General features: G+C 40.6%; 1 protein-coding gene across 1 annotated transcript; it reads left to right on the plus strand.

Annotated features, from left to right (window-relative positions):
• Window positions 1-289: 289 nt before the first annotated feature.
• COLEC11 (collectin subfamily member 11) lies at window positions 290-21456 on the plus strand (the record flags this gene model as incomplete). Its single annotated transcript, XM_084262580.1, has 6 exons — window positions 290-419; window positions 7060-7131; window positions 18642-18713; window positions 19448-19501; window positions 20795-20890; window positions 21065-21456. The coding sequence occupies 6 exons, from the start codon at window positions 290-292 to the stop codon at window positions 21454-21456; spliced, it is 816 nt and encodes a 271-aa protein (XP_084118706.1).
• Window positions 21457-24665: the final 3209 nt, after the last annotated feature.

Consider the following 24665-nt stretch of genomic DNA (forward strand, 5'->3'; position numbering starts at 1 on the left):
TGCTTAATCTGCTACTCTTTAACTAAATTTCTTCTGAGCTTGATCCAAAAGCAAAACAAGCTGCTGAATGCACTGCTGCTGCATGTTTTATGTGTGTCTGTGGAATTTACAACCTGCTCAGAGGACCTGCACATGTTCTTCTCCTACTGTTGGGGTTATGGCATGCAAAAATATATTGTGTTTGTAATATGATGCTGCATGAGTTCAGAAACTGTTGAGAGTCCTTGGAATTCTTATAACTGTTTATTCATTCTTTTGTTTAGGAGTCAGTGACCTGTAAGTGCTCATTATGAAGAGAGATCTGGTTTTCTTGGTGACTCTAATTAGCCTTGCCTTCCTGTCACTGCTAAGGTCTGGATATCCTCAACATATTGCAGAGGAGTCCTGCTCTGTTCAAATTCTTGTTCCAGGCCTCAAAGGTAATGTGGAAGTCTACTCCATCATTCAAACCCTAATCCTTTCTTTCTAACAGGCTCATTTGCACCACTGACTGTTTCTGACAGAGACAAGAAAGGTGCCTTTCAGTTGTCCCCTTATTTGTCTAATTTGTAGCCTCCTTAAAAATGGAGTTTTAAGGTTCATAAGATGAACTTAAGTCTGTTAAAATGTATATGGTTCAGAGAAGGCATGACAGTTTCCCAGACTTGTTCCTGGCCAGTAGTACTTGTTATCCTGAATTGCTGCCTGGTTGCTTTCTCTGTGTTTATACTCATGGGTGGTGCATACATATCCAAAGACCGTAAAAACAGGCCCAACTTTATATCTGGAGAGTTTTTAATTGCCATTTTGTGATGTACTGATGGGAAGTACTTTGTATTTAGTAGTCTTTTGCTTGTTTTCCATTGACTTTTAAGCTCTTGAGTGCCTTTTAGAAGAAACAATAAATGAATTAGATTTTTGTAATTTCTATAGCTCCTGTCGACAAAAGCAACATTTTTATATAATATGCCCCCAAACTATTGCCCAAGAGATGGCATAATAAATTATCAACCTTTTCATAGCAAGAAAAAAAAAGTATCAAAGTCCTTTAGATATGAAACCAACAGGTGGGAAGAATTAGCTTTATAAACTACAGCTTCCATTATGGTGTGAAATCCTAGCCCTTTTTAGTCAATAACAGTAATTCTCACTATGGAGATTATGGTGTTTCTACTGGAGAAACATGTGTTACTACATGTAACACCTGTGAGCATGGGGAAATACCTGTTCACCGAGGACAAAAAACCCCTACAAAACCCACCAGATTATCATCAATGATAGAAAAAAATCAGCATTGTTTAAGAACTGCACAACTAACCCTCCATTTTTTCTGGTAGTTGTGCATTGTTGTATCAGAAAACTCACCTAATAATATTGATGCCACTAATGTTATCAAGTACAAACCTGGGCTTTATCCAGTTGCCTGAGGACCACGATAGGGACTTCAGGTGCTGACTGATTGATTCATGAGGGGAAGACTCAGTTCTGTTGTTCTTACGGTTAAATTATGAGCATGGCCTGGCCACAGGTTTGTCTGTGGTATAAACTGCCCTCTCTGGGTGTTGCCCAGTTTGGATATGGTTGCCCTGTACTGGAAGCAAGAGAATTGGGCTGTAGGATTGTGGGTTGTGCTTGGCCAGTTGGCTTCAGCACCAAAAAAGCACTTCTGTTTTGTTCATTATTATTAGAGATGCAGCTTTGGATGCCTGTACTGAACCAAAATCTGTATGTTTTTATTTTACTTCAACTAGTGGCCTTTTTAGTCTTAATGCTGTTTACACCTACAGATAGTTAGAAAAAACAACACTATATCCAGATTTTCTGAGGTTTGACTAAGCCTTAACATCACTTCAGTTGTTTGATATATTTGCTGTGAAACTTGCATAGGATAGTGTTGATGTGATTCACAAAGAGGATATAAATATAATTTATATTATAAATTAAATATATGTTGACTAAAGTTACCCAGAAGTGCAGTCAAAGGGTCAGACCCCACGGCACTGGGGAAGAAAGCTTTGAAAGGATTTTTCATTGTAAAGAAGTTGTCAGGCCTTGACAAGTTTTGTAGCTTCTTTGCCTTAGTTTCCCTATTTGTGTAATCAGTCAAAATTAACATCTGTGATTACCATTTTTATGAAAGGATCGTTATTATTATTATATGCAATGTTTTTTTGGAAGGTATAAACAGAGCAGGACCCTGGCCCTTTATGAGAAGGTGATCCTGAGCCAGGAAGCAACAGAGAGGCCTGAAAATCATAATGTGTTAATGATTTCACTCCGATTCATGAGATGCAAGCCTTGAAAAGTGAGAAAGATTGATGTACAAATTCAGTGAAGCACAAAATGGCCCAATACAGCCCTAGTTAATGTGAAATCCCTAAAAAGCTATCAGTGCTCCAGCTACGCTGCCAGGGGGACTGGCTTAGAGAATTGGTAATGAGATACTGCTGTCCCCCACTGGCACAACTCCAACCCATTTCGGTGGCCAAGGCTTCTTTTAAACTGAGCATATATGTGGCCGCGTGCCCAAATTTCAGCTCCCACGCAGTGGGATTTGCTCACTGCAGCTTTTAGATCTGCCCCATCTTCTCCTCTGCTGAGCTGCTGGCAACATCTCCAGTGCTGGAGGAACAGAGCCCCACAGCACTGCTGGGCACGAGCCTGTTGGGATTTGGGGAAAGTGGAAGAACTGAGAGAGACCACAGGATGTGTGGAAGAGAAAAAGTAGTAGGAGAGAGTTAAGCCTAAGAGGTGGTGTAGAAAGTGAAGCCCAAATGGAATGGTGAAGGAGAGATACACCAGGGAAAAGTACCCAGAAGTGGGGGAGTGTAATGGGGAAATTGTAGAAGAACAGGAAGAGATAAAGGGAAAAGGCCACAAAGAATGAGACTGAGTGGAGACGCTGGAAACTTAAAAAAAAAGAAAAGAAATAAGAAAATGACACAAAGCCAATTAGGACCCTGCAGAATAAAAGGAGGTATCGGAAGGGGGATGAGATGAGAATGGAGGTAGAAATGGAAGATGAAGAAAGCCAGCAAAGACACCAAGAATAGAAAAAGGCACAAATGAGTTTAAGGTCAGCAGCGTAGGTCTTAGGGACTGATTTCTATTTTTTTTTTTTTGTAACCTTAACAGTATAAAGGAGTAAGATGAAATGTGAAAGGGAAAAATATCGCAGCTCTTGAGAATCCAGACAGCAGACTGATCCATGGTTTAGAAAGCCGACAATATTAGTAGTGGGAAAAGTGTGTTGTGTGTGAAGAAGGGATGGATGATGAAGCCCGACTGCATCGCTTGCTCATATTCTGCCTAAATTCCATTCCCTTTTCACAGTCATACAAGATTGAAGCTGAATCAAAAAAAAAATAACATGGATCAATCCTTCAAAACTGAAATTCTCAGTTTGCCACTTTGATTAGTCTTCCTTCTAGAATCAAAAGCAGGAATTGTCTTAATAGTCTCAGTGGCATACAATACATAAAAAGTTGATGTTACATAAATAAAACAAACCCAATTTTTTTTTACTCCCACACTTGATGTGTCTACTCACACAGGGAATATGAGTAATGGAAGAAAGTTATCACCAGCCAAGGAATGCTTAATAGTTCACATAGTTAATATTTGGTGTGCTATTTTTGTTACAGTAGAGGGTACGGCTCAGGGTAGGCAGGATGCAAACATCATCAGAGACAAATTCTGCCTTAAAGAATTCACAAAAGGAGGTGAGTCAACAGCAAGTAAGTTGTATCATCTGAATTGTGAAAGATCTCTCTTAGATGTGACAGGAGAGGAAGCTTGTAGTAGTGTCCGGGTTGTGCCTCACACCTGTGATCCTGCTGCAGCTCAGTTCGGTACCACAGCTAAATGTCTTTTGAGGATGTGGGTCATTGCAACACTGTGAAGCACTGCTGGACAATTCTGGTGTGTTCAAGAGCTGCATTGTGCTGTGGAGAAAGGTAGGAATGTGGTAGGGCTGGAGCAAAGAGCTGGGAAGAGATGGAGAGGAGACTGAGCAGGAGCAAAGGGACTATGGCTGGCAAAGGAGGCCATGCTAGAGTAACCAGGTAGGGACTACAATGTGCTGATCCCAGCCTCCTTCCAAAGAGACTGGGTGTAATGTGTGGCAGAGGGCCTGGAAAGCAGGAACTGGCACAGAGTTGTCTTACTCTAAGTTAATTTGTTTGCTTTTTTCCTGATTCAGGAAGCAGAAGTTAAAAGCTAGTGTTAATTTTATAGAATCATAGAATCACAGAATGGTTTGGGTTGGAAGAGACCTCAAAGATCGTCTAGTTCCAAACACCTTGCCGTGGGCAGGGACACCCTTCACTAGATCAGGTTGCCCAAAGCTTCATCCAGCCTGGCCTTGCACACATCCAGAGATGGGGCTTCTACAACCTCTCTGGGTAATGTGTTCCAGTGTCTTGCCGCCCTCATAGTAAAGAATTTCTTCCTAACATCTAATTTAAACCTACCCTCTTTCATCTTGAAGCCATTACCCTTTGCTCTATCACTACACTCCCCAATGAACAGCTCCTCTCCCGCTTTTCCCTTTAAGTATTGGAAGGCCATAATTACGTTACCCAGAGCCTTCTCTTCTGCAGGCTGAACAAGCCCAACTCTCTCAGCCTGTCTTCATAGGAGAGGTGCTCCAGCCCCCTGATCATCTTCATGGCCCTCCTCTGGACTCACTCCAACAGGTCTGTGTCCTTCCTGTACTGGGGACCCCAGAGCTGGATGCAGCACTCCAGGTGGGGTCTCACAGGACTACAATAGAGGGGCAGAATCACCTCCCTTGACCTGCTGGCCACACTGTTCTTGATACAGCTGAGGACATGGTTGGTCTTCTGGCTGCTAGTGCACACTGCTAGCTCATGTTGAGCTTGTCATCAACCCTGAGTCCTTTTCTTCAGGGCTGCTCTCAATCCATTCTCTGCCTAGCCTATAGTTGTGTTTGGGATTGCCCTGACCCACATGCAGGAACTTGCACTTGGCCTTGTTGAACTTCATGCAGTTCACATGGGTCCATTTCTCCATCTTATCAAGGTCATTCTGGATGGCATCCCTTCTCTCCTGCATGTCGATCTCACAAAACAGCTCGGTGTCATCATCAAACTTGCTGAGGGTGCACTTGATCCCCCTGTCCATGTCATCAACGAAGATATTGAACAGAAAACTGTTTTGTTGCCCATGAGGCCTGCCCAGGCTTTGCTTCCTCAGCTTGAAGAGTGCTCAGGATACATGCAACAAAAATAAGGACGTAAACACACCAAAGCTGAACTGGACCACTGATCAGTCCCTCTTGGCCAAGGTCCTGCTGCTTAAAAACAGCTGATGACAAAAAATGCAGAGTGGTCTGTAGCTGGGCCTGTAATGGGGTAATCTCCTCCCAGGGAAAGTTTCTTAAACACCCACACTAAGGAATGCAGTGTCATCTTATTATAGGAATAAATGCAGGCAAGTGTAATGGCCTGAAGCAAGAGTGATCTATTTTATTGATCCCTAATGCACAGCTTTCACTCTGAAGAACGTCTAAAGCAATAGGCTGTAATAGCCTGCTCTCAGCCTCCAGAGAGCAGGGAAAAGTCATTGTCAGGATTTATCTTTGGGAAGCAAAGAACTCATAACCAGCCCTGAGGGGGGAAAGGCAATCATACAAAGCCTATTGGTTACCTGATAATAAAAAAAGCGACGTTCCCAAATGTGCCAAATAATAGCCTGTTTCATACTAACAGTATTATTCACTGGGGATTATGTGAAGTTTGTCCTCATTAAGGTCAGAGAATGGCCTATTTTTGCATGTCTGAAGGCAGGAAAGATGGTCTGAAGCCTGCTGGCAGCCTGAAGAAGGAAAATAAAACAAATGGAGGGCCAAGTTCAGCTCAGAATCACCTATGTCTACACTAAGAACAGAGAAAGAGAGAGCTGGAGGCTGCATGTTTGAAACATGCCATGTAGTGGCTTGTTTTTAAGTGTCATCTCTATGGTTCCTCTCTGAACCATAGCTTCCAGCTATGCCGGAGAGCAGAGCTTGAGGGGTGCATGATAACCATTGACTTCCCTGCTGTGGTGCTCCCCTCAGCTTCCTGGAGAGCAGCTGATGTTCACTGTCCTCTGCAGAAATACAGCGTTGGCGCATCAGGTGTGTTGTGCTATCTCTGGCTTTAGATCCTGGCATTTTATTTTCCGTGGAAGACATAGAACTTTCTTCTCCTCCATATAAACTTTTTCTGTAAAGGTGGCTATGTAAAGAATTATTTAAACTTCTATTTGTTTAAGAGATTTTAATTGTGTGTCAATGGCAAACTACAGTAGTATTACAATAGTAGGGGATGAAATAAGCTAACCACACCCCAATTTCCAATGAAAGGCACCAGGGAGGCAAGCATTTACATTGTTTAATTAAGCTGAATATCATAATGCCCCATGTGCATGTAAGTACAATGTGCAGCGGTTCATGCCACAGAGAGGAAAAGGCACAGTATATAACTGAGAATATGGATTAGGAGATACTCTTTCATTTTTAAGAATTATCCTATAAATGACAGATGTAGCAATGCTTTCCTGCAGTCTTCCTGTAAGCCTGATCCATCCTTACTCCATAAATAGCATAACCCTTTGTCTTTTTCTTTTTTTTTAATTTGAGTTTATAGTTAAACCAGTCTCACTTGAGACTTACGCACAGTCCTTAGCAAATACTCAAGAAGTATTTGGTGACACAGGCTCAGATGTTATGTGCCAAGTTGGGGCTCAATTCTGAAGCTTCTACTGAAGTGAATTGCGTTGTTGGGCTTTTTGAAGGTTGATGTTATGAGTAACATCCACAAAACTAGACCCATTGTGTGAGACTTCAGTAATGAATTGACTCTGGTTTTGACAGTGTCTAGGCTGATTGCAGAAAGCTGTTCTCTATGCTTAAAGCAAAGCTGTTAAGTCAGGCCATATCTGTTTGTTTCCCCACCCCTCTTGTTACAGTAAGGTTTTATTTCCACTGGGAAGAATGGCACTCTTTTCACTGCCACCAACACAAAGTAGCCCTGGTTTAATATAATTTTGTCTTTTTGTTGCCTTTTGTGTCAACAGGGGAGGCTGGAGAAAAGGGGGAGAAAGGTGCTCCCGGTCGACCTGGCAGAGTTGGGCCTCCAGGAGAGAAAGGTAACTTTGTTAAAGAAGGTGTTTTGAAAGTCATTCCTGACTAAACACTGCCTTTTCTTATGAGGTGATGATGATGAGGATCCTCTCTTGCTTTTCCGGGTGGCCAAATTGTCTCTGGGCATTGTTGTTTGTGTACTGTGGTGTTTTAACCCTGGGGGGCAGCACAGCCCCGCACAGCCACGTGCTCACTCCTGTCCCAGTGGGATGGGGAGAGAATCAGAAAAGTAAACGTGAGAAAACTTGTGGGTTGAGACTAAGTCAGTTTAATAGGTAAACTTTAAGCAGGTAAAGGTCAGTTTAATAGGTAAAGCCAAAGCTACACAGGCAAGCAAAGCAAACCAAAGAGATATGGTTTAGGCAGAGAACAGGTTGGAATCGATGATCTTAAATGTTTTAACCTAGTGGTTCTGTGAATTCCTTCACCACTTCCCATGGGCAGGCAGGTGTTCAGCTATCTACAGGAAAGCAGGGCTCCATCATCTGTAATGGTTACTTGGGAAGACAGATGCCATCACTCTGAACACCACCACCCTCTTCCTTCCTCTTCCCCCAGCATCTTGTATGCTGAGCATGATGTCATATGGTATGGGATACCCTTTGTTCACTTGGGGCCAGCTGCCCCGGCTGTGTCCCCTCCCAACTCCTTGTGCACCCCCAGCCATCCCACTGGTGGGGTGGTGTGAGAAGAGGAAAAGGCCTTGGCTCTGCATGAGCACTGCTCAGCAGTGACTGAAACATCCCTGTGTTAGCAACGTGGGTTTCAGCACAAATGCAAAATATTCCCTTTCAGGAATATTCTCTATCAGGAATATTCCCTATCAGGAACTATGAAGAAGAAATTAACTCTATCCTAGCCAAAACCAGTACAACCATATACATTCATTTGTAGAACAGTTACTGCTGTCTGGTCAAAAAGATTCATTTTTGGGGAAAAAAAATATGTACTGATTTTTCTAGAAAGGTTTCTGTGAAGAAAGTCATTGTAATGTCTTCTTTGTAATTGCCTTCTGCAAGTGAAAACCTCATATTGGATCAGAGGTAAAAAAATCATGAAGCTCAACTTTCTTCTTTTCTTTTGTTTTTAAATGTGAACATTTGCAATACCTTAATTAAAAACATTGAGGGAAAGCAGTGAATCATAGTAGGCAGAGATAGCCATGAGTGATTCCACATTTTTTGGATTACAGTTCAATAATACTTATGGAAAGATGATGGTAACACTGTTTGCTTTGTAGTTCATAAATATTTGGAGCTCTTAAGAGGAATGGTGCTCAATAGTGTTTAGTTCTGCAGCTGAGAGAAACATGGCACTTCTGTCTTGCAAGAAACTGTCTTTTCACCTTTGTTTTTCTCCTGAAGCAAGGAGGAAATTTGACTTTACAGGTGATGCACATTCTGAAAAATTCACATTAGGAGTAGCCAAGACCTTTTATTTCAATAGTGAAATTAAGTATTTGACATTCCTACAATCAAAACGGAGAAGTGAGTTTTTACTGAACTGAATTTACAAGCTTCCTTTCAAAGCAATTGCAGTGTTAATTTATACTTCCTTATGATCATGCATGATCCGTTATGTAGTTCTTTTGGACAATTACAAAGGTCTGATACCTGCAGTTTTCCCTGGGACCAAAATCCATAGCTAGAACTCTTCCCCCTACAGGGCACTGAAAAATTTATAACTCTCATGAGGGAGGTGTGTGTTCAGTCAATATATTTCCCTTATGGAGATGTACCCTTCAAGGACAGTTCTTACAAAAAACCCTGGAAACTAAAATTTCAACTCTTGCAAGGTAATGCAGCATGAAGAGAAGTTAAAGTACCACAGAATAATTTGGGTTAAAAGGTCATAAAGAACTCATCTAGTCCAATCTGCTTAAAACTGGGCAGACTTCAAATTCACATCAGGAAGCTCAGGGTCTTGTCCAGTAGACTTTTGAAAATCTCTTAAGGAAGGAGATTCCATGATCTGTCTATCTCCACTCACTGTCATCATGAAAGACTTTTTCCTTTGGGACAACAAAAGTTTTTCTGGTAACTTGTGATTGTTGTCTCTTGTCCTTTCACTGTGTGTCTCTGCGAAGAGAAGGCTGGATCTTCCCTACAAAAACTTGTAAGTAGTGGCAGACTGCAATTAGGCCCCCCCATTACCATTCTCTGCTCTAGGATAAATTAAACCATCTTCCTCAGCTGCCCCATCTTTGAAAGTGTTCCAGGCCAGGTTGTATGGGACTTTGGTAACCTGGTCTAGTGAATGGTGTCCCTGCCCATGGCAGGGGGGTTGGAACCTGATGATCTTTGACATCCTTTCCAGCCCTAACCATTCTATGAATCTATGACTCCAATTGGCTTCTCTTGTGTAAGGGCAGAAAAATCACTGGGTCCTGTTATACATGCAAAGGCATTTTTTTAGCCAGCCATTGGCCAGTCTTCATCACTGTATCACAGGTGAGGAATTAGCATCTGGCTGAACTCATGATATTCCTGTCAACACATTCCTGCAGCTTGTCAAGCTCCTCCTGAGTGGCACTGCTGCCCTCCAGTACACCAGCTATTCCTGCCAGCATGATACTTCTTTCAGACAGAGTGGATCCTTCCACTTCTTCCTTCCTGTCACTGATGAAAGACTGGTTCCTGAGGAATGGCACTCATTATTAGCTGCTGCTGAGACCTCAGCAGCCTTACAACAAAATCAGCTACCCCTCTGAGCACCCTCAAATGCCTTCAAGCCAGTGCCACAGACCTGTGTATATCCGGGTTAAATAGTCCCTAACTCAGTTGTCTTCTATCAAGAATAGCATGTCCTCCCCAACCTGTCAGTCTCCTGACCTTTTGATCTCTGATTAACCTTCACAGACAGTGTGTAGTGCCCAGACCTGAAGTTAAGCTCATGTATAAATACTTTTCTGGGCTCTCAAGCCGAATGAGAGAGACTCAACTATATATTCTCTTCCAGCAGTCCAAGGGTTTTCTTGTTTGTTACCCAGAAGCTGGCACTTTGAGGCAAAAAATAAAATATGAAAATATTCCTCAGAAAAATCATGTGAGACACTAACACTGAAATAGTCAACTTTTTTTTCTTCATATTTGTTTGTTCATCTTATCTATGGAGGGGTAAGAACTTAATTGTTAGTCTTATTTGGAGGTTGATAATTTGCCTCTGATGTTCTCAGAAATAGCTAGTACATCACCTTTTTCCTGGACAGATCATCAAATATCCATTCATGACCTCCTATTGGCCTTGCTTTTTTGCTGGTGTTGATCTCTTGATTAACATAAACCTCTCATGTCCTTTAAAGTATTTGCCAAGTATTTTAAGTTCTCATTTGGTGTAAAGCTTAGACCTGTGAGCCAGGTACATAACACTTGGCTTAGTGGATAATGAAACATGGATAAAATGGTTGCCTTGCTTTGCATTTGCCTCTTTCTGAGAGCACGTGTGGATGATCACAGCAGCCCTGGTTCTGTGCAGTTGTCTGTTAAACTGCAATCACTGCGTTATCATGGGCTTGACCCTCTGTATTTCTGTTGAAGCCTGATAATTGTTGTCTTGTTGGGCCAATATTTGATTCCATCTCTTGATGGAAGCTGCTAAATTTCATTGTATTTTACTGCTATGTAAGTGATCGTTTACTGAGGGAGAAATTGTAATTCCTCTACAAAATTTGTATGGTTTTCTACTCTTGCTGTCAATTTGCATTATCAGAATCACAATAATCTTTATTTTCTTCCCCCTTTGTTTGTTTCATTTCTCAAGCAAATTCATCCTAAGAAAATGTGCTTAGTCTCTTTGACCTCCTTAGGAATGTAATAATCAGTGAATAAATAATTTACAAAAAGAAATGGTTTTCTTATGGTATATTTGACCTGAAATGAACATCTCAGTGCTGCAAATGTTTTTATCATAACCTTTCCTCATGATATTTTCAGATTTTAATAGTTCAGAAACTGATAATCATTAAAACTTTCTGGTCCTTACCTGAAATAAATCTGGTACTGAGTGTCCTGATGGTTCAGGATGACATCAGACAACCTGATGTCTTTGGACACTGATTAAGGTTAAATTCCACTTACTTTTTCTCATTGCTTTTAATTAATTGTATAGGTCAATTATGATGCATAGCATGTCAGCAGAATATAAAACTGCATTGGCCTTATGTAAAGCACAGAACGCTGAATCAAGTGCAGTAGCTGATTCAGATGAAAGTAGCGTGTACAGCAGTGCAAGTTTTGGGGTGTGAAGTTAATGGATGTAACTTGCCCTGCTTGCACAGATTGCTGTACTCTGTGCTCCCATGTCGGGAGTGAACTCAATTATTTAACTGAATCATGATCCAATCCATGAGGCCATCACTTCCACATGCACAACTTCCACACAGGTATTTCAATAGCAGAACAATGCTGTGAATATTCCCAGAGTAACATGGATTTTTCTTATGGCAATCAAAATAAAGAAGAGAGGGTGAATGTAATATTGGAATGCATTATCAAAGGAACAGCACATTGAAAATGTGTCCTTCAAGACATTTTATTTTTCTTAAAGCCTTACAACCATTTGAAAAGATATTATTTTCGTATTTAAATTCCAGCCTTTTTACTTAATTATAATGGTATGTGAAGCAGAGTCACATCCTATTCTTAGCCTTGGAACTCCACTGTCCCTACCTTTGCAGTGTTAGCACAGTGATTTGGTTTTTGCCCACTAGCACTTTCCCAGGCAATTCTTGGGCACATTTTGGGAGCTAACATGATGAGCAGTTTGCAAGTGATTATCTTGGCTTGAAGAGTAAGACAATTTAATATCACTGAGTGTACTGTTCTTGGCCACCTGGTTCCTATTGCCAGGGAACAGTCCCAGGCATTTAGTTTACTAGTACAGGCATAGCCTCCTAGCTAGGAGAGAAGACTCATTAATTTAACTGGATTGGAGCCAGAGTGCTCAGTCATTTGTATAATCAAATGCTAAAGAGAGGTAATAATATCTTAATTTATATTTTAGTATTACTGATTGCTCATTAATATGTAATCAATCAATCCTTTACATTTCTGAGTCAACTTTTAGATTAATTTATTGCTCGCTAAGGAGTGCTGCAGGCAGGATTCCGTATAAAAGTCCTGACATTGACAGTTGTGGATTCACAAAGTGAGTATCTGGTTCAAAACTGTCTTGCAGTTTCACCCAAACTCAGTAGGATTTTGAGAAAATCCATGCTAAAATCAATGGACAAAAAGATGGCAGATGGGCTTCAGCATAAATAAATATATTGCCTAGGGTCATTAGGGATGCATAATTTAATCCATCCTGCAGGATGCCAAAACCAGAACTGTCACTTAAAACTCAAGAACTGCTCTGAAGTCATTAGCAGCAACCCCAAAGCCAACAAAACACTGCCCATCATCAGAAAAGATAGTAACGACAAAACAGGAAGCTCATTTTTGCAACTGAATTTGCTCTGTCTAAAAGCCTGGCATGCACTGTCTCAAGTAATGAGCATGGGTCTGGCCTCTGTCTCTCAAGAAGGACATGAGAGGTTAGAGAGGGTCACCAGAAATGTGAAGAAGATGGAGCTGCCTCATAAGGAAAAACTAGACAGTAAGACTTTTGCATCTGTACGGAGTAGTCTGAAGAGGATGTGAATGATTACAGGATCACCAGATCCCATCAGATTTGAACTAGGAAGCACTCACTGAAACTGCTCAGGGACTGATTCAGCTACTCCATCTGCAACAGGCTGGAGACAGTGGCTGGGCTTGCATGATCTCCCTGTATCTCACCTTCTGCTGGCACTGTACAAGTCAAAGTCTTGTGCTAAAGGTACCACTGCTCTGAACAAGTTTGATGTTATGTTGTTAAAGTAATTCTGGAAAGATAACGTGTTTTGTAAAGGAAGGAAGGAAAGGAAAGGAATGAAAGGAAAGATAACGTGTTTTGTAAAGGAAGGAAGGAAAATTGTGTTTATGTCCAGCTGAATATAAATTCCATCATTCAGGAATGGACCATACTATTTCCATTTCTTTTGAATGTACTTTCATGCTGCCTTCCTAATGGGATTTTTTCTTGCTGTCTGTAGTTTCCTTTGATAATTTTCTAGCCTTTCTGATTTCTAGTCAGAATGGACTAGTAGTAGTTTCCTCTTTCCCCCCCCCCCCTTGTTTGTAATGTAAAGCTTTTAAAGATTCACTTTGTCTTTAAGATACCTGTCTAGTATGAGTGGGATGGATCGCTACTGAGATATTTCCCCCATTGACTACCAAGGGAGCTTAGATAAATAGCTTAGACTAAACCCCTAACTTTCAGGTGGCTAATGCTGGGTGAAATTAATTTGCCCCAGTTACATAAAATGCCACCTGGAATTATCCATTGCTCATTCATATAAGATGCAACTGTGTTGTAACCACTGCTCCCTATCCTATCACCAACTGTCAGTGGTGCAGGTAATTCCATTTATTTAGCCTAAAGCAGTACTCACTCCACTGGTGTATTCAGTATTTTCTGATTTCCAGTTTCCAGTGGCTTTAAAAAGTTACGTGTCCCGAATATAAATTGCTACCATACCATAACATCAATATATCCTTTAAAAATACTATTCTCATTCAAGTCAAGGTAAATGTTTGCATTTGGAATACTGACTGCTGCAGGACGAAGTCAGTACACTGTGGGAAAGACATTGTAAGCTTGGTATATATCTTGGATTGATTTTCTAAGTATCATCTTCAGATTGCTGTCAAAGATGGCCAAGAGACCTTTGGTCGGGTTTGGCACACTTCTACTTTCCTTATTAGGTAGGTGTTCATGATGTCCAGTATGCCAAATCATGAAGAATTTCTATCCAATTTGTCTTCAAATCCTTCAATATAGGAAGCATTGCTTGCCTTTCACATGATTCAATTAACTTTGTGACAAGGTGAATTTGTGTTTCTGCTGGATTTGTCTTTTTATAGAATCACAGAATTGTTTGGGCTAGGAGGGACCCTAGTTCCCACCCCCTGCCATGGTCAGGGACACCCTTCACTAGTCCAGGTTGTCCAAAGCCCCATCCTGCCTGGCCTTGAACACTGCCAAGGAGGGGGCAGCCACAGCTTCTTTGGGCAACCTGTGTCAGGGCTTCATCCCCTTCAGAGTGAGGTTTGTTCCTAATGTCTGATCTAAATCTCCCCTCTTTCAGTTTAAACCCATTACCCCTTGTCCTATCACTACACTCCCTGATAAAGAGTCTATAGGCTGAACAACTTTTGACACCTTTTTCTTTTTTTAAGGTTTATACCTTCTTGTATATTCCAATTAATCCCGCCTGAAGAGATTTGCCATAATGTATGAAGACCCCCATTTATAGTGTTGCACAGGGCCAAAGCCCTCACTTTTTCACTGGTTGTGCATCTTTGGTATTTTATTTCTTTTCTTGTTTGTGGGCCTTAAAAGACCACCAAGACGATAATTTAGAGTTTCCTTATCTTCAGTTCCTTCCAAAATCCTTTAAGTTTTCTGTAATTGGTTCCAGGGTATACCACCTTCATCTGAAAGGTGACAGATGACTTGCTTCATATTCTGCACTCAAACTTTATGTTAGATTTCCTACTCTGGGTCTATGGAGACTTAATTTCTTTCATTGTCCTCATTTCTTTTCAGCTCTCGCTTCCTGATTTCATTAAGACTCTTTAGACTGCATTTTTGGCAACCATAGGACCACTAAAAAGGACTTTACAAAAGGTATTAAAACTTTTTAAACCCTTCAGGCAGATGGGTTTCTCTTGAAACCTTGTGATTTATTCTGCAGAAGCAGCAGAATAAGCAAGGCCCTGGAGTAGAAGCAGGGGTTAGTCACTGTAAGAGAAAACCAAATCCAAACAGTACTTTTAATGAGCACAGGATACTTAATGTATGTCGTCTTTGAGATAACACACTTTTACTTCTGAACAGATCATGTAGCTTTTACTGGCTATTACAGAGAACTCTGGGCAGTATTTGTGAGAAAGCAAGCTAGGTCATTTTATATATTATATTTTATTTATGCATTATATCTATATTTTTTTTTAATTTCAGGTGTAGCAGCCTAGAAAGGGTTCTTATACATCAGAAAGCATTCAAACACCCCACAACCCATTACGGTAATCTCAATTCAGAAATAGCCAAAGCAAGAAAGGTCATTTTCAGAGCAACTGGATTAACTCATTGCAAGCTGACACTTTAGAGATTTTAAAGGAAATTTCCTCTCAGTATACTATCTGTACTGAATAAACATCCAGCGGTAGCATCAGTGCCCTTATAACCTGTACAGCCTGTCGGATTGCATTTTTAAGGCAAGCCAGGAATCTGTTCTGAAAGTGAAGCTATATTCCACAAAGTCCATCTTCAGCTGGCTGAGTGGATTACTTCTGTTCTTCCCATAGGAATATAAGCATCAGAGAAAATTATTTTTGATTTCTGATAAAATTTCTGAATTGAGTCCATGACCAGTAGTGACTGAATCTGTTGGAAACAAAGGGAAATGATTGATATTATTTCCCCTAAGTTATTTTGAAATTATTGGCTATTGTCAAATAAATTTGGCCGTAGGAAAATTGTTTTGGAGATGTGAAGTTTGACACTACTTGTAAAAAGTTAGCCAGCTACAAAGGAAAGGCCATTCATGCATGCCCTGAAGGACAGCAGTGTAGGAGCAGAGTGTGTGGACACAAAGTGGGAGTCTGATGTGGAGAGTGCGCAGCCAGACCTTCACTCGTGGCTCATGTCTGAAGAGAGAGCAGGTAATTTACACCTTGCTCGAGGTGTCTCTTGTGCAGGCTTTCTTGAATAGTGAAGGTGTGAATGCAGGGGAATGAGGTCAGAATTCAAAAATTTCAATAAACTTGAAATAGGGAACCTTTTTATCATAGTGATGTCACTGCATAGGAAAGGATCAGAGGAGATTTAAGGAGAAGCTTTTTCACTGTGAGGGTGGCAGATCACTGGGACAGACTGCCCAGAGAGGCTGTGGAGTCTCCTTCTCTGGAGACATTCAAACCTGCCTGGATGTGTTCCTGTGTGATTTAGTCTAGGTGACCCTGCTCTGGCAGGGGGGTTGGACTAGATGACCTTTCGAGGTCCCTTCCAACTCAGAACATTCTGTGATTTTGTGTAGGACTTGCCAGTAGTTATTTAGACCAACAAGCCATCCACATTTGACTTGTCTTAAGTTCAGAGGAAATGATTTCTTCCTGACTCATGCCATCAAGTGACATTTGCTTGAGACTTCATGGAGTTGTACAGAGACATCTCTTAGCCTGGTGGTCATCAGTTTATATTCTGAAACTTTTCATTGATAATGCTTTTAAGATAACGTTATTGATGAAATCAGTTGTAAAATTACCCAACTTTTAAAAATATATAGACAAAATATGTGACTGCCTGTCCAGTAACAATAGATGACAATGGATCTTCATTTGTTGTAGATCCTCAACTAGGGCTGAGTTGTTACAATTTTCACAGGTTCAGTTCCTGGATCCCTATGGTAGATTTTCCTCTGAATTTTCCTCATTGAATGCTTGTTGTTATATAGCAGAACAGTGTATTATCAGATGTTGCTTTGGGCAGAGAAGCACTCTGGGCTGGAACATTCATGGAAAAAAAACCTGAATCAGTCTTTCCTGATTCAGTCTTGGGTTTCTGCAGGATGGGAGCCTCAGGAGGCATTTGGATTCTTGACCTTGTAGTCCCCCCATACTTGCTCTCTGATAATATTGTGGGGTACAGTGGGAAACCTGTCTCATATGACGAAGCTGTGCCATCTCCAGATCAAGTTCCTCTTTGAATTCATGGTACAAAGAGGCCTCAATCTGATGGCAGAGTATGGATTTCCTGAGGTGTTGCACCCAGGAAAGTGCTGCACCAAGTTCTACCACCAATGTACACTGAAATGTGGGGAAATATTTGCAGCATCAGACAAACTCTTGACACATTCACTACACAGTGAATGTAACAAAACACCAGGTCTCATTTCATAGGTCTCAGAAAGTCTACCTAAAATCTATCAGGGAACCCTCTCTAAGCTGATGCCAGGGCTGAAATATAGTAATAATAATCTCTATAAAGAGCTAATTGTAGCGGAGACAAATTTAGACTTCATAGAGTTTATTGATTATAAATGGCCTGGTTTAAACCAAAACCTTCAGTCACGTGTAAGCCTGCTGTACTTACTCCCTTAGGTGACCAGAGCATATTGATTTCTGCCAGCTGACGATCCCCTAAACTCGTAGATGAGCATTGTAGATAAAGGGTTGAATAAGGCTTTGCTATCACAGGTTAAAGGTCTTCTCTTAGATTCACACCATGAAGATAATTATTTTTCACAGTGTTTGAGGAATGCCATATGATCTACAAGCCGTGTTTCATCTGTTTCATTATTTGAGCTCTGGAGGATCTCAGATAAATTACATCAATACCTGGACCGTGGCACATATTTTATTAGTAACAGTGCTCTACCTTGGTTTGTGAAGATGGTGATGGCAAAGAAGCTGCTTGTTGCAGTGCAAATTCAGTTTCCCCTGAAGCCATTATAATATTCACTTTACATCACATGGGAAAGTACAACTAATAGGCAGGAGGTCAGTCAGGGAAAGTAAGTGAATCAGTCTGTCTTACACTAGATTGCTAAGTATGCACTGTGGACAGACACAGATAGATGACAGTGGCTGGTTCATGCAGATCTGTTGACAATTTCAATTGACCTTAAGAGATGGATGGTTGCCTTTTATTTGTAAAAACACATCTGAGGAAAGTGATTTTTTTTTAGCAACTCCTTTGCTACAACTGCACTTTGTATTATTCTGTAGAACTGTCTTTAAAACACCTAACACCTAACATTGCTGGTTTGAGTTCAGACTTTGTATGGACGTGTTCTTCTGTGTGTGTATATATGTGTATATGTCTATGTAGGATTTCCATTAATTATCACTTTTCATTAACGTAATCTTGAAATGCAAGAGCAAAGAATGAAAATGTGACTACTTCCACAGTGTTAACATTGTATAAATATGAGTATTTATTTATTTGACAGTATTTATTTATACAATACTTTTAAGCCCAGATTCAGCCTTCAGTTACAGTGGAGCTGCTGTATTAGGTGAAACTGTCAGTTGTGCTTGATACCGTTAGATCTTCTCCACACCATGATAGTTTTAGTCCATTCATCCATATTTGAACGGAATCCTCCCTCATTTTCAACATATATCTAGCCTCATCACCCAAGAGAAGCATGCAGAAGCTTTTTCCACTGGCTCTCAGCCAAGATCTGTTTTCATTTACACCTGCATGCCTCATTAATGTCAATTGCTTTGCAAAGATTAAATCACCGTCTAGGTTATTTTATGTTAGTTCTTCATAAGCAAAGTGCTGGACCTCTGGAGTTCAGTGAGTATTTGGGATATAGTGTGGTGTTTTCTTATTGTAAAAACTGATATTGCAAACCTGGTGGAATCTAAATGAATCAGACCACATTGCTACCTTGTGGATTTTTTTGTCTTTCTGCCATATCTAGGAGAAATGGGTGACAAAGGACAGAAAGGCAGCATGGGGAGGCATGGAAAAATTGGTCCTATTGGTTCAAAAGGTATGCTTAGTTCAATTGTTTCTCCTTGTGTGTTTGAAATGAAAAATCTGTGATCCTTTATGTTTGCGAAAAGTTTAATTGTTGAAAAATGGTTAACAAGTCTCAGAGTTTACCATAACGAGGAGCTTCTCACGCTGTAGTCAGCCAGATGACTGAGATCTCCCAGCCCATTACCTTTCTCTCTGACAGCAGTATATTTAGCCTTAAAGCAGAGTGAGAATCCCAGTTTAAGGCTAAAAAAAGGACTTTGTGCACCATCACACAAATGTGGACAGTCAAGAGAAGCAGATGGGAAGATTCACTGTATTTTGGCAGACTTCTAAGAGCCAGAAGACTTGAATTCTAATCTTGTCTACCCCATAGGTTTCCTATGTGATGTTGATTAAGTCATTTGGACCAGTGTTTACTTAAGCATATCTAGATTATGAATCTGGATTTATGATCCAGCAGGGCATATCCAGCCCTTTTCCTTCTACAGCGTCTGAACTTATTGGCTCTGTGAAGTTCATGAATGTCAAAAAATGGATGTTGGTACATATTCTTTATGTTCAATATTCATAGTTTTGGCTGGCTTTTGATGTGGAATGACTAGGACAGAAAAATCTCCTTTTTTGCTTGGGTATATTTCTACTTTACACCTTTGAATGGTCTTGGAGAAAAAAAGCCAACAAATATTAAATGAACTGTTCACCAAAATAGCTGCCTTAAGTTTATATTCTTTTTCATGTTTTTAGGTGAAAAAGGAGATAATGGTGACATAGGACCACCAGGTCCTAATGGTGACCCAGGTAATCCATGACCTTGTGTATGTGAAGGATTTTACAAGATGCATGCATCATCACCAAAAATACATGTCTGCCTACCTACTGGGAGAAAAAAATGAAAACTGAAATGTTTGTATAACCATTGTAATATTTTTAAATTAATGAAGCTGCAGTTGTTGCTGGATTTGATGTGTTATGTGTCAAAACAACATCTCAGAGAGGTTTGATCACTCCAGGACACTAGTGGGAACCAAAGTGGAACAGTCCACATCATTCGTCACCAGTGCAAAGGGACCTCTCTCCATATCCCCCTTTGGCTTCCAGCCAACACAAAGGAACAGATTATAAACTCCTACCCCTCCATGGATTAGTGTTACAGGAGCAGGAGATTACCAGGAATACAGACCTACCAGAGAAAAACTCGAAGGCCTGGCGTAAGAAGTGTAATCCTTACAAAAATGGCAGATTCAGATTTTGCCCAATTTGTCCCTTCCTGGCAGGGTGCGTTAAGGGTTTGCCAATTAGTTTTCCTGTGAGAACATAATTTGTCACTCTAATTCTGGAGTCAGAGTACCTTATACCTTGTCATCTAGCGAGTTTTGCAGTGTAAGTAGCCCGTGTGTAGACTGACTTAGACACCTAAGGTCAGTGAGTAGTCAAATGCAAACTCAAATAATTAGACACTGAACCAGAAACTGTGATCAATTGTTTTGACATTTGAGCTCATAGATGTAACAATAATCCTTTTACTATTCTCATTCAGATAATCTTTGTCAAACCAGCATGAATTTGGGTTAATATATGGGTTTGTATTATCTTGGTTCATGGGCAAAGAATCAGTAAATTCTGTACTTTCAAAGGTATGGAACTACGCTTTGCAGGTAACTATGTGCATTACATGGCTGGAACACTAGCCTTTTGGATCTTTGGTGTTATGTTCCTCACGGGTGAACAATGCGCTGTGTGTATTTTTGCTGTGGATAAAGTGCTCTTTGCAGAAGATTGAAGAGAATAATACTCAAAATGGGAAATTTTGACAAATGTTTCTAGTTATTTAGCTGGTTTTTTTCTGTGTTTAGGTTAGCACTAATCATGCAGGGCTGAAGCATCATATGAACTCAGCTGTTCTGAGTAGACCGAGACACCCATGAGAACCTTATGATAGTATAGGGTAGCAAAGGCTATAATGGGTTTCAGACCATTATTTGCAAGACATCCCTCTCCAGGGCTGCCAAGCTGGGCCTTTTTATAAAATGCTTACATGATTATTCAAATCAGATAGTTTTTTGATTATGGTGTATCTGTATCATTTCACAGGCATCCCCTGTGAGTGCAGCCAGCTGAGGAAGGCTATTGGTGAAATGGATATCCAAGTGGCCCAGCTGACAACGGAACTAAAATTCATAAAAAATGGTAGGTTAGTTTTATAGAAATCATTTCCTTTCTCACTGCCGCCTTGTACCGATGGAATTGCTCATAGAGAGCGTCACCATCCCGCACCTGATTTGTGAAGCTATTTTGGGGTGTACAGTAAGGTGGTTTATAGAAATGCGAGTGCTCACTTTTCAGCACTGCCCTCCCCCGCAGCTGTTGCTGGTGTGCGTGAGACAGATAATAAGATATATCTGCTGGTGAAGGAAGAGAAAAGATACAAGGAAGCCCAGCTCTACTGCCATGGAAGAGGAGGGACGCTGAGCATGCCCAAAGATGAGACCGCCAACAACCTGATCGCCTCGTACATCAACCAAGCCGGGCTCACCAGAGTTTTCATTGGCATTAACGACCTAGAGAAAGAGGGGAATTTTGTCTATTCTGACCGATCGCCCATGCAGACCTTCAACAAATGGCGCAGTGGGGAGCCCAACAATGCTTACGACGAGGAGGACTGTGTGGAGATGGTGGCATCTGGAGGGTGGAATGATGTTGCATGTCATATTACCATGTATTTTGTCTGTGAATTTGACAAAGAAAATGTTTAAGCTTGTCTGCTCTTTATTTTAAGAAAAGTTTTTGTACAAGTTACCCCGTGTTTATAGAGTACAAGTGATCTTTTGCAAGTATGTGGCATCGGTGGTGTACAGCTGTAAATACATTTCCGGTATTTCAAATATCAGTATTTACCCTTCAGAAGGGAGGAGCAGTGATAAGACATAGCTTGCTTTTTCTGTAGGAAAATATATGTATTAAGATAAAGTGGCTTGGGGATAAATTCTGCCCTCTCAGCAGTCCACAAATGTGATCTCAGGACTGTTAGGAAAGGCAGAATTTGACCTCTATTTGTTAGAATGATAATTTCCGAAGAAGTAGATGCTTGATTTTTTTTTTCTTAGCAAAATTTGTAGTTATAAATGTTAATTGCTTGTACTGCTACAGGGATATTTCAGGAATAAGGCAAACACTTTGTATACTCCAGCTAATATGTACAAATATTACTGACAGTTTTTTGGATGTGATGGTGTTACAATTTTTATTTTTTTAATAGCCAAAGCAAACCAACAAATTAGGAGTCCTACCAGTTTTGTATTATTTCATTATACAACTGTTCGCAGATGAGTGACAAGAAGGCACCTAAATAAACTGAATTTTAGTGGTGAGGGAGGACAAAGTTCTTGTAACGTAGCACTGAAAGAGGGATTCCAGCCAGATGGGTGTTTTGGGGTTGGCTAAAGGTGAAAGGAAGGCTTTTGTTTTTCCGTGGGCTTTAGTAAGAGAATGTTTCAGTGCATGAACTACTTCAGGCCCCAAATAATTTCTTGAAGTAAACATGTTTTACATTTGTATAAAATGATCTTGGTGCATCTTGTTACAAAGCAACCAAAATATCAGCCCTCCACAATTTAAGGCAGATTTAATAGATAGGCAGTGAATCTCACAAAAAACAATTTAGTTGTTAGTTCCTTTTGGTAGGAAAACAGCTTACATGTTCCCTCAGATCGTAAGGGTGACCCCTTGAAAAGCAGCAAATGTTTCCAAAGTTTTGCTGATCATGTATATAGCAGTAATAAGTAATTTTGCACAAATAATTTATGTTCCAAATTTACAATTGCATATGATAGAAAATGTGATGTATATTTGAAAAAAAACCCCATAATTTTACAAAGAAAATGTTGAATTACTTTGGAGCTTCCTAGGAGCCAGTTGCATGACATCTTGTCTTGCTGTTAGGCATAGAAAGATGACTACAAAATCTCTGTGTTTTTTCAGGAATACCTTGCATGGTGTTTTTAAAATGATTTTTAAGGAGAAATGATCCTTTGTGTAACACAGTAATCAAAATATCTACCTGATCATGGAGATTGGTCTACAGGATATCCACAGTGGATATGCCATGTGGTTCCAGAGGCTTGCCTACAGCAAGGCAAGACCAACTCATATGCAGTGCCGTGGTATAGAAATGGTCAGTGACCATAGAATGCTGTTCATATCCACGGAGTCTGACAATATTCAATGTGATGCTGTTGTTATATACCTAAGGAAACAAGCCATTTTGCTTGCTACGTTTACTCTGAGAATTTGAATCCATTTTATATACACAAGTTTGTTATTAATTTTGATGATCAGTAGCAAATTGCTATAGCATTTGAATATCAGCTCCAGAAAAATCGCTCTAAGAAATGAACAATCCTTTGACTGCTTTACTTTCTTTCTAATAAAGGTGGGTAAGATTCCTATGTATTAGGCTTCCTTCCAATTGTATGTTGAAATCTATTAAACAACGTGAATACGGTTCTACACTAGTGTTGAAAGTCTCCTTATAGAATTTGCAGGGAGCTAACAATTCCAGTGGAGCAATTTGTTTGTTTAGAATAGCACCTTTTGAATATCATGGTTGTTTTCTGCCTGCTATAGAAATTCTCATAAACTTTTTAAATCTCCAACACACTTTTGTCGTATCATTGTAGCTGTATTAAAACAGTCCGAACCTGAGTTACAGGTTTCTGGAGCTCCCTCATTATGCATGTGCTGAAGTTGCTAACTGTTTTTAACCCAGGTTTTGAAAGTCTTTGTTGTAATGTTTGATTTCCTCAGAAACATGAAAAGATGCCTTTTGAGGAGGTGGGAAGCTTTTTCAGGTGCCAAAAGCTCCCAATTTAACTGAAAGTCACACTACATTTATAAAGATTGCCTTGATGTGTAGAACATTTCAGCAGTCTCAGTTTCTATTAAAATTTAAGATGAAAAATAAAGGAAATAGAAAAAAAATTATTTCCCCCCGGTTTCATGTTCTTCAGCATGTATTTTTGCAGCTCTTGATATTCGAGGTAGAAAGGAAATTAGTTGTGTTGCTAGAGCCCTGTACATTGGCTGCAGCATCTTTGTTTAACTGTTTGAGAAAGGGGAATGACGCTGGTGTGCAAGATGTCTGGTTGTCCTGCAGGGAGCAAAGGCTGCACATCTGATACTTAACCCTGCAAGGAAATGGGCGAGAAATGATGGAGGGATTGGAAATGAGTGAGCCCTTCATCATTTCTTTCAGCCTTCAGCCACTGACCGCGATGGGTGGACCCTTGCTGGAGGCAGAAATCAATGTTGCATGTAGCGCTCAGCCTGCACAAAGGTTGCTGACATGCATGGTAAGATTTCCATTACTCTCAGTGGTATTTGAGCAATTTATTTTAGGGAAAAAAAACCCCAAAAGTTAGGGGGTTTTTGGGTATTACAGATTTTCCAATTACATTGTCATGGAATCTTAGAACGGTTTGGGTTGGAAGGGACCTCAAAGCCCATCCAGTTCCCACCCCTTGCCGTGACCAGGGACACCCTCCACTAGCCCAGATTGCCCGAAGGCCCACCCAACCTGGCCTTGAACACTGCCAGGGAGGGGGCAGCCACAGCATCTCTGGGCAACCTGTGCCAGGGCCTCACCACTTGCATAGTGAATAATTCCTTCTCTATATCTACTCTAAATCTGCCATCTATTAGTTTAAAGCCACACCCCTTTGTCCTATCCCTATATGCCTTTGTAAACAGTCCCTCTCCAGCTTTCCTGTAGGCCCCCTCCAGGTACTGGAAGGCTGCAATAAGGTCTTCCTGGAGCCTTCTCCAGGCTGAACAAGCCCAACTCTCTCAGCCTGTCCTCATAGGAGAGGTGCTCCAGCCTCTTGATCATCTTTGTGGCCTCTTCTGGACTCACTCCAACAGCTCTATGTCTTTGCTGCACTGAGGACCCCAGGGCTGGATGCAGGAC

Source organism: Gallinula chloropus (assembly GCF_964237585.1).
Source record: "Gallinula chloropus genome assembly, chromosome: 3".
In the NCBI taxonomy this organism is placed as follows: domain Eukaryota; kingdom Metazoa; phylum Chordata; class Aves; order Gruiformes; family Rallidae; genus Gallinula; species Gallinula chloropus.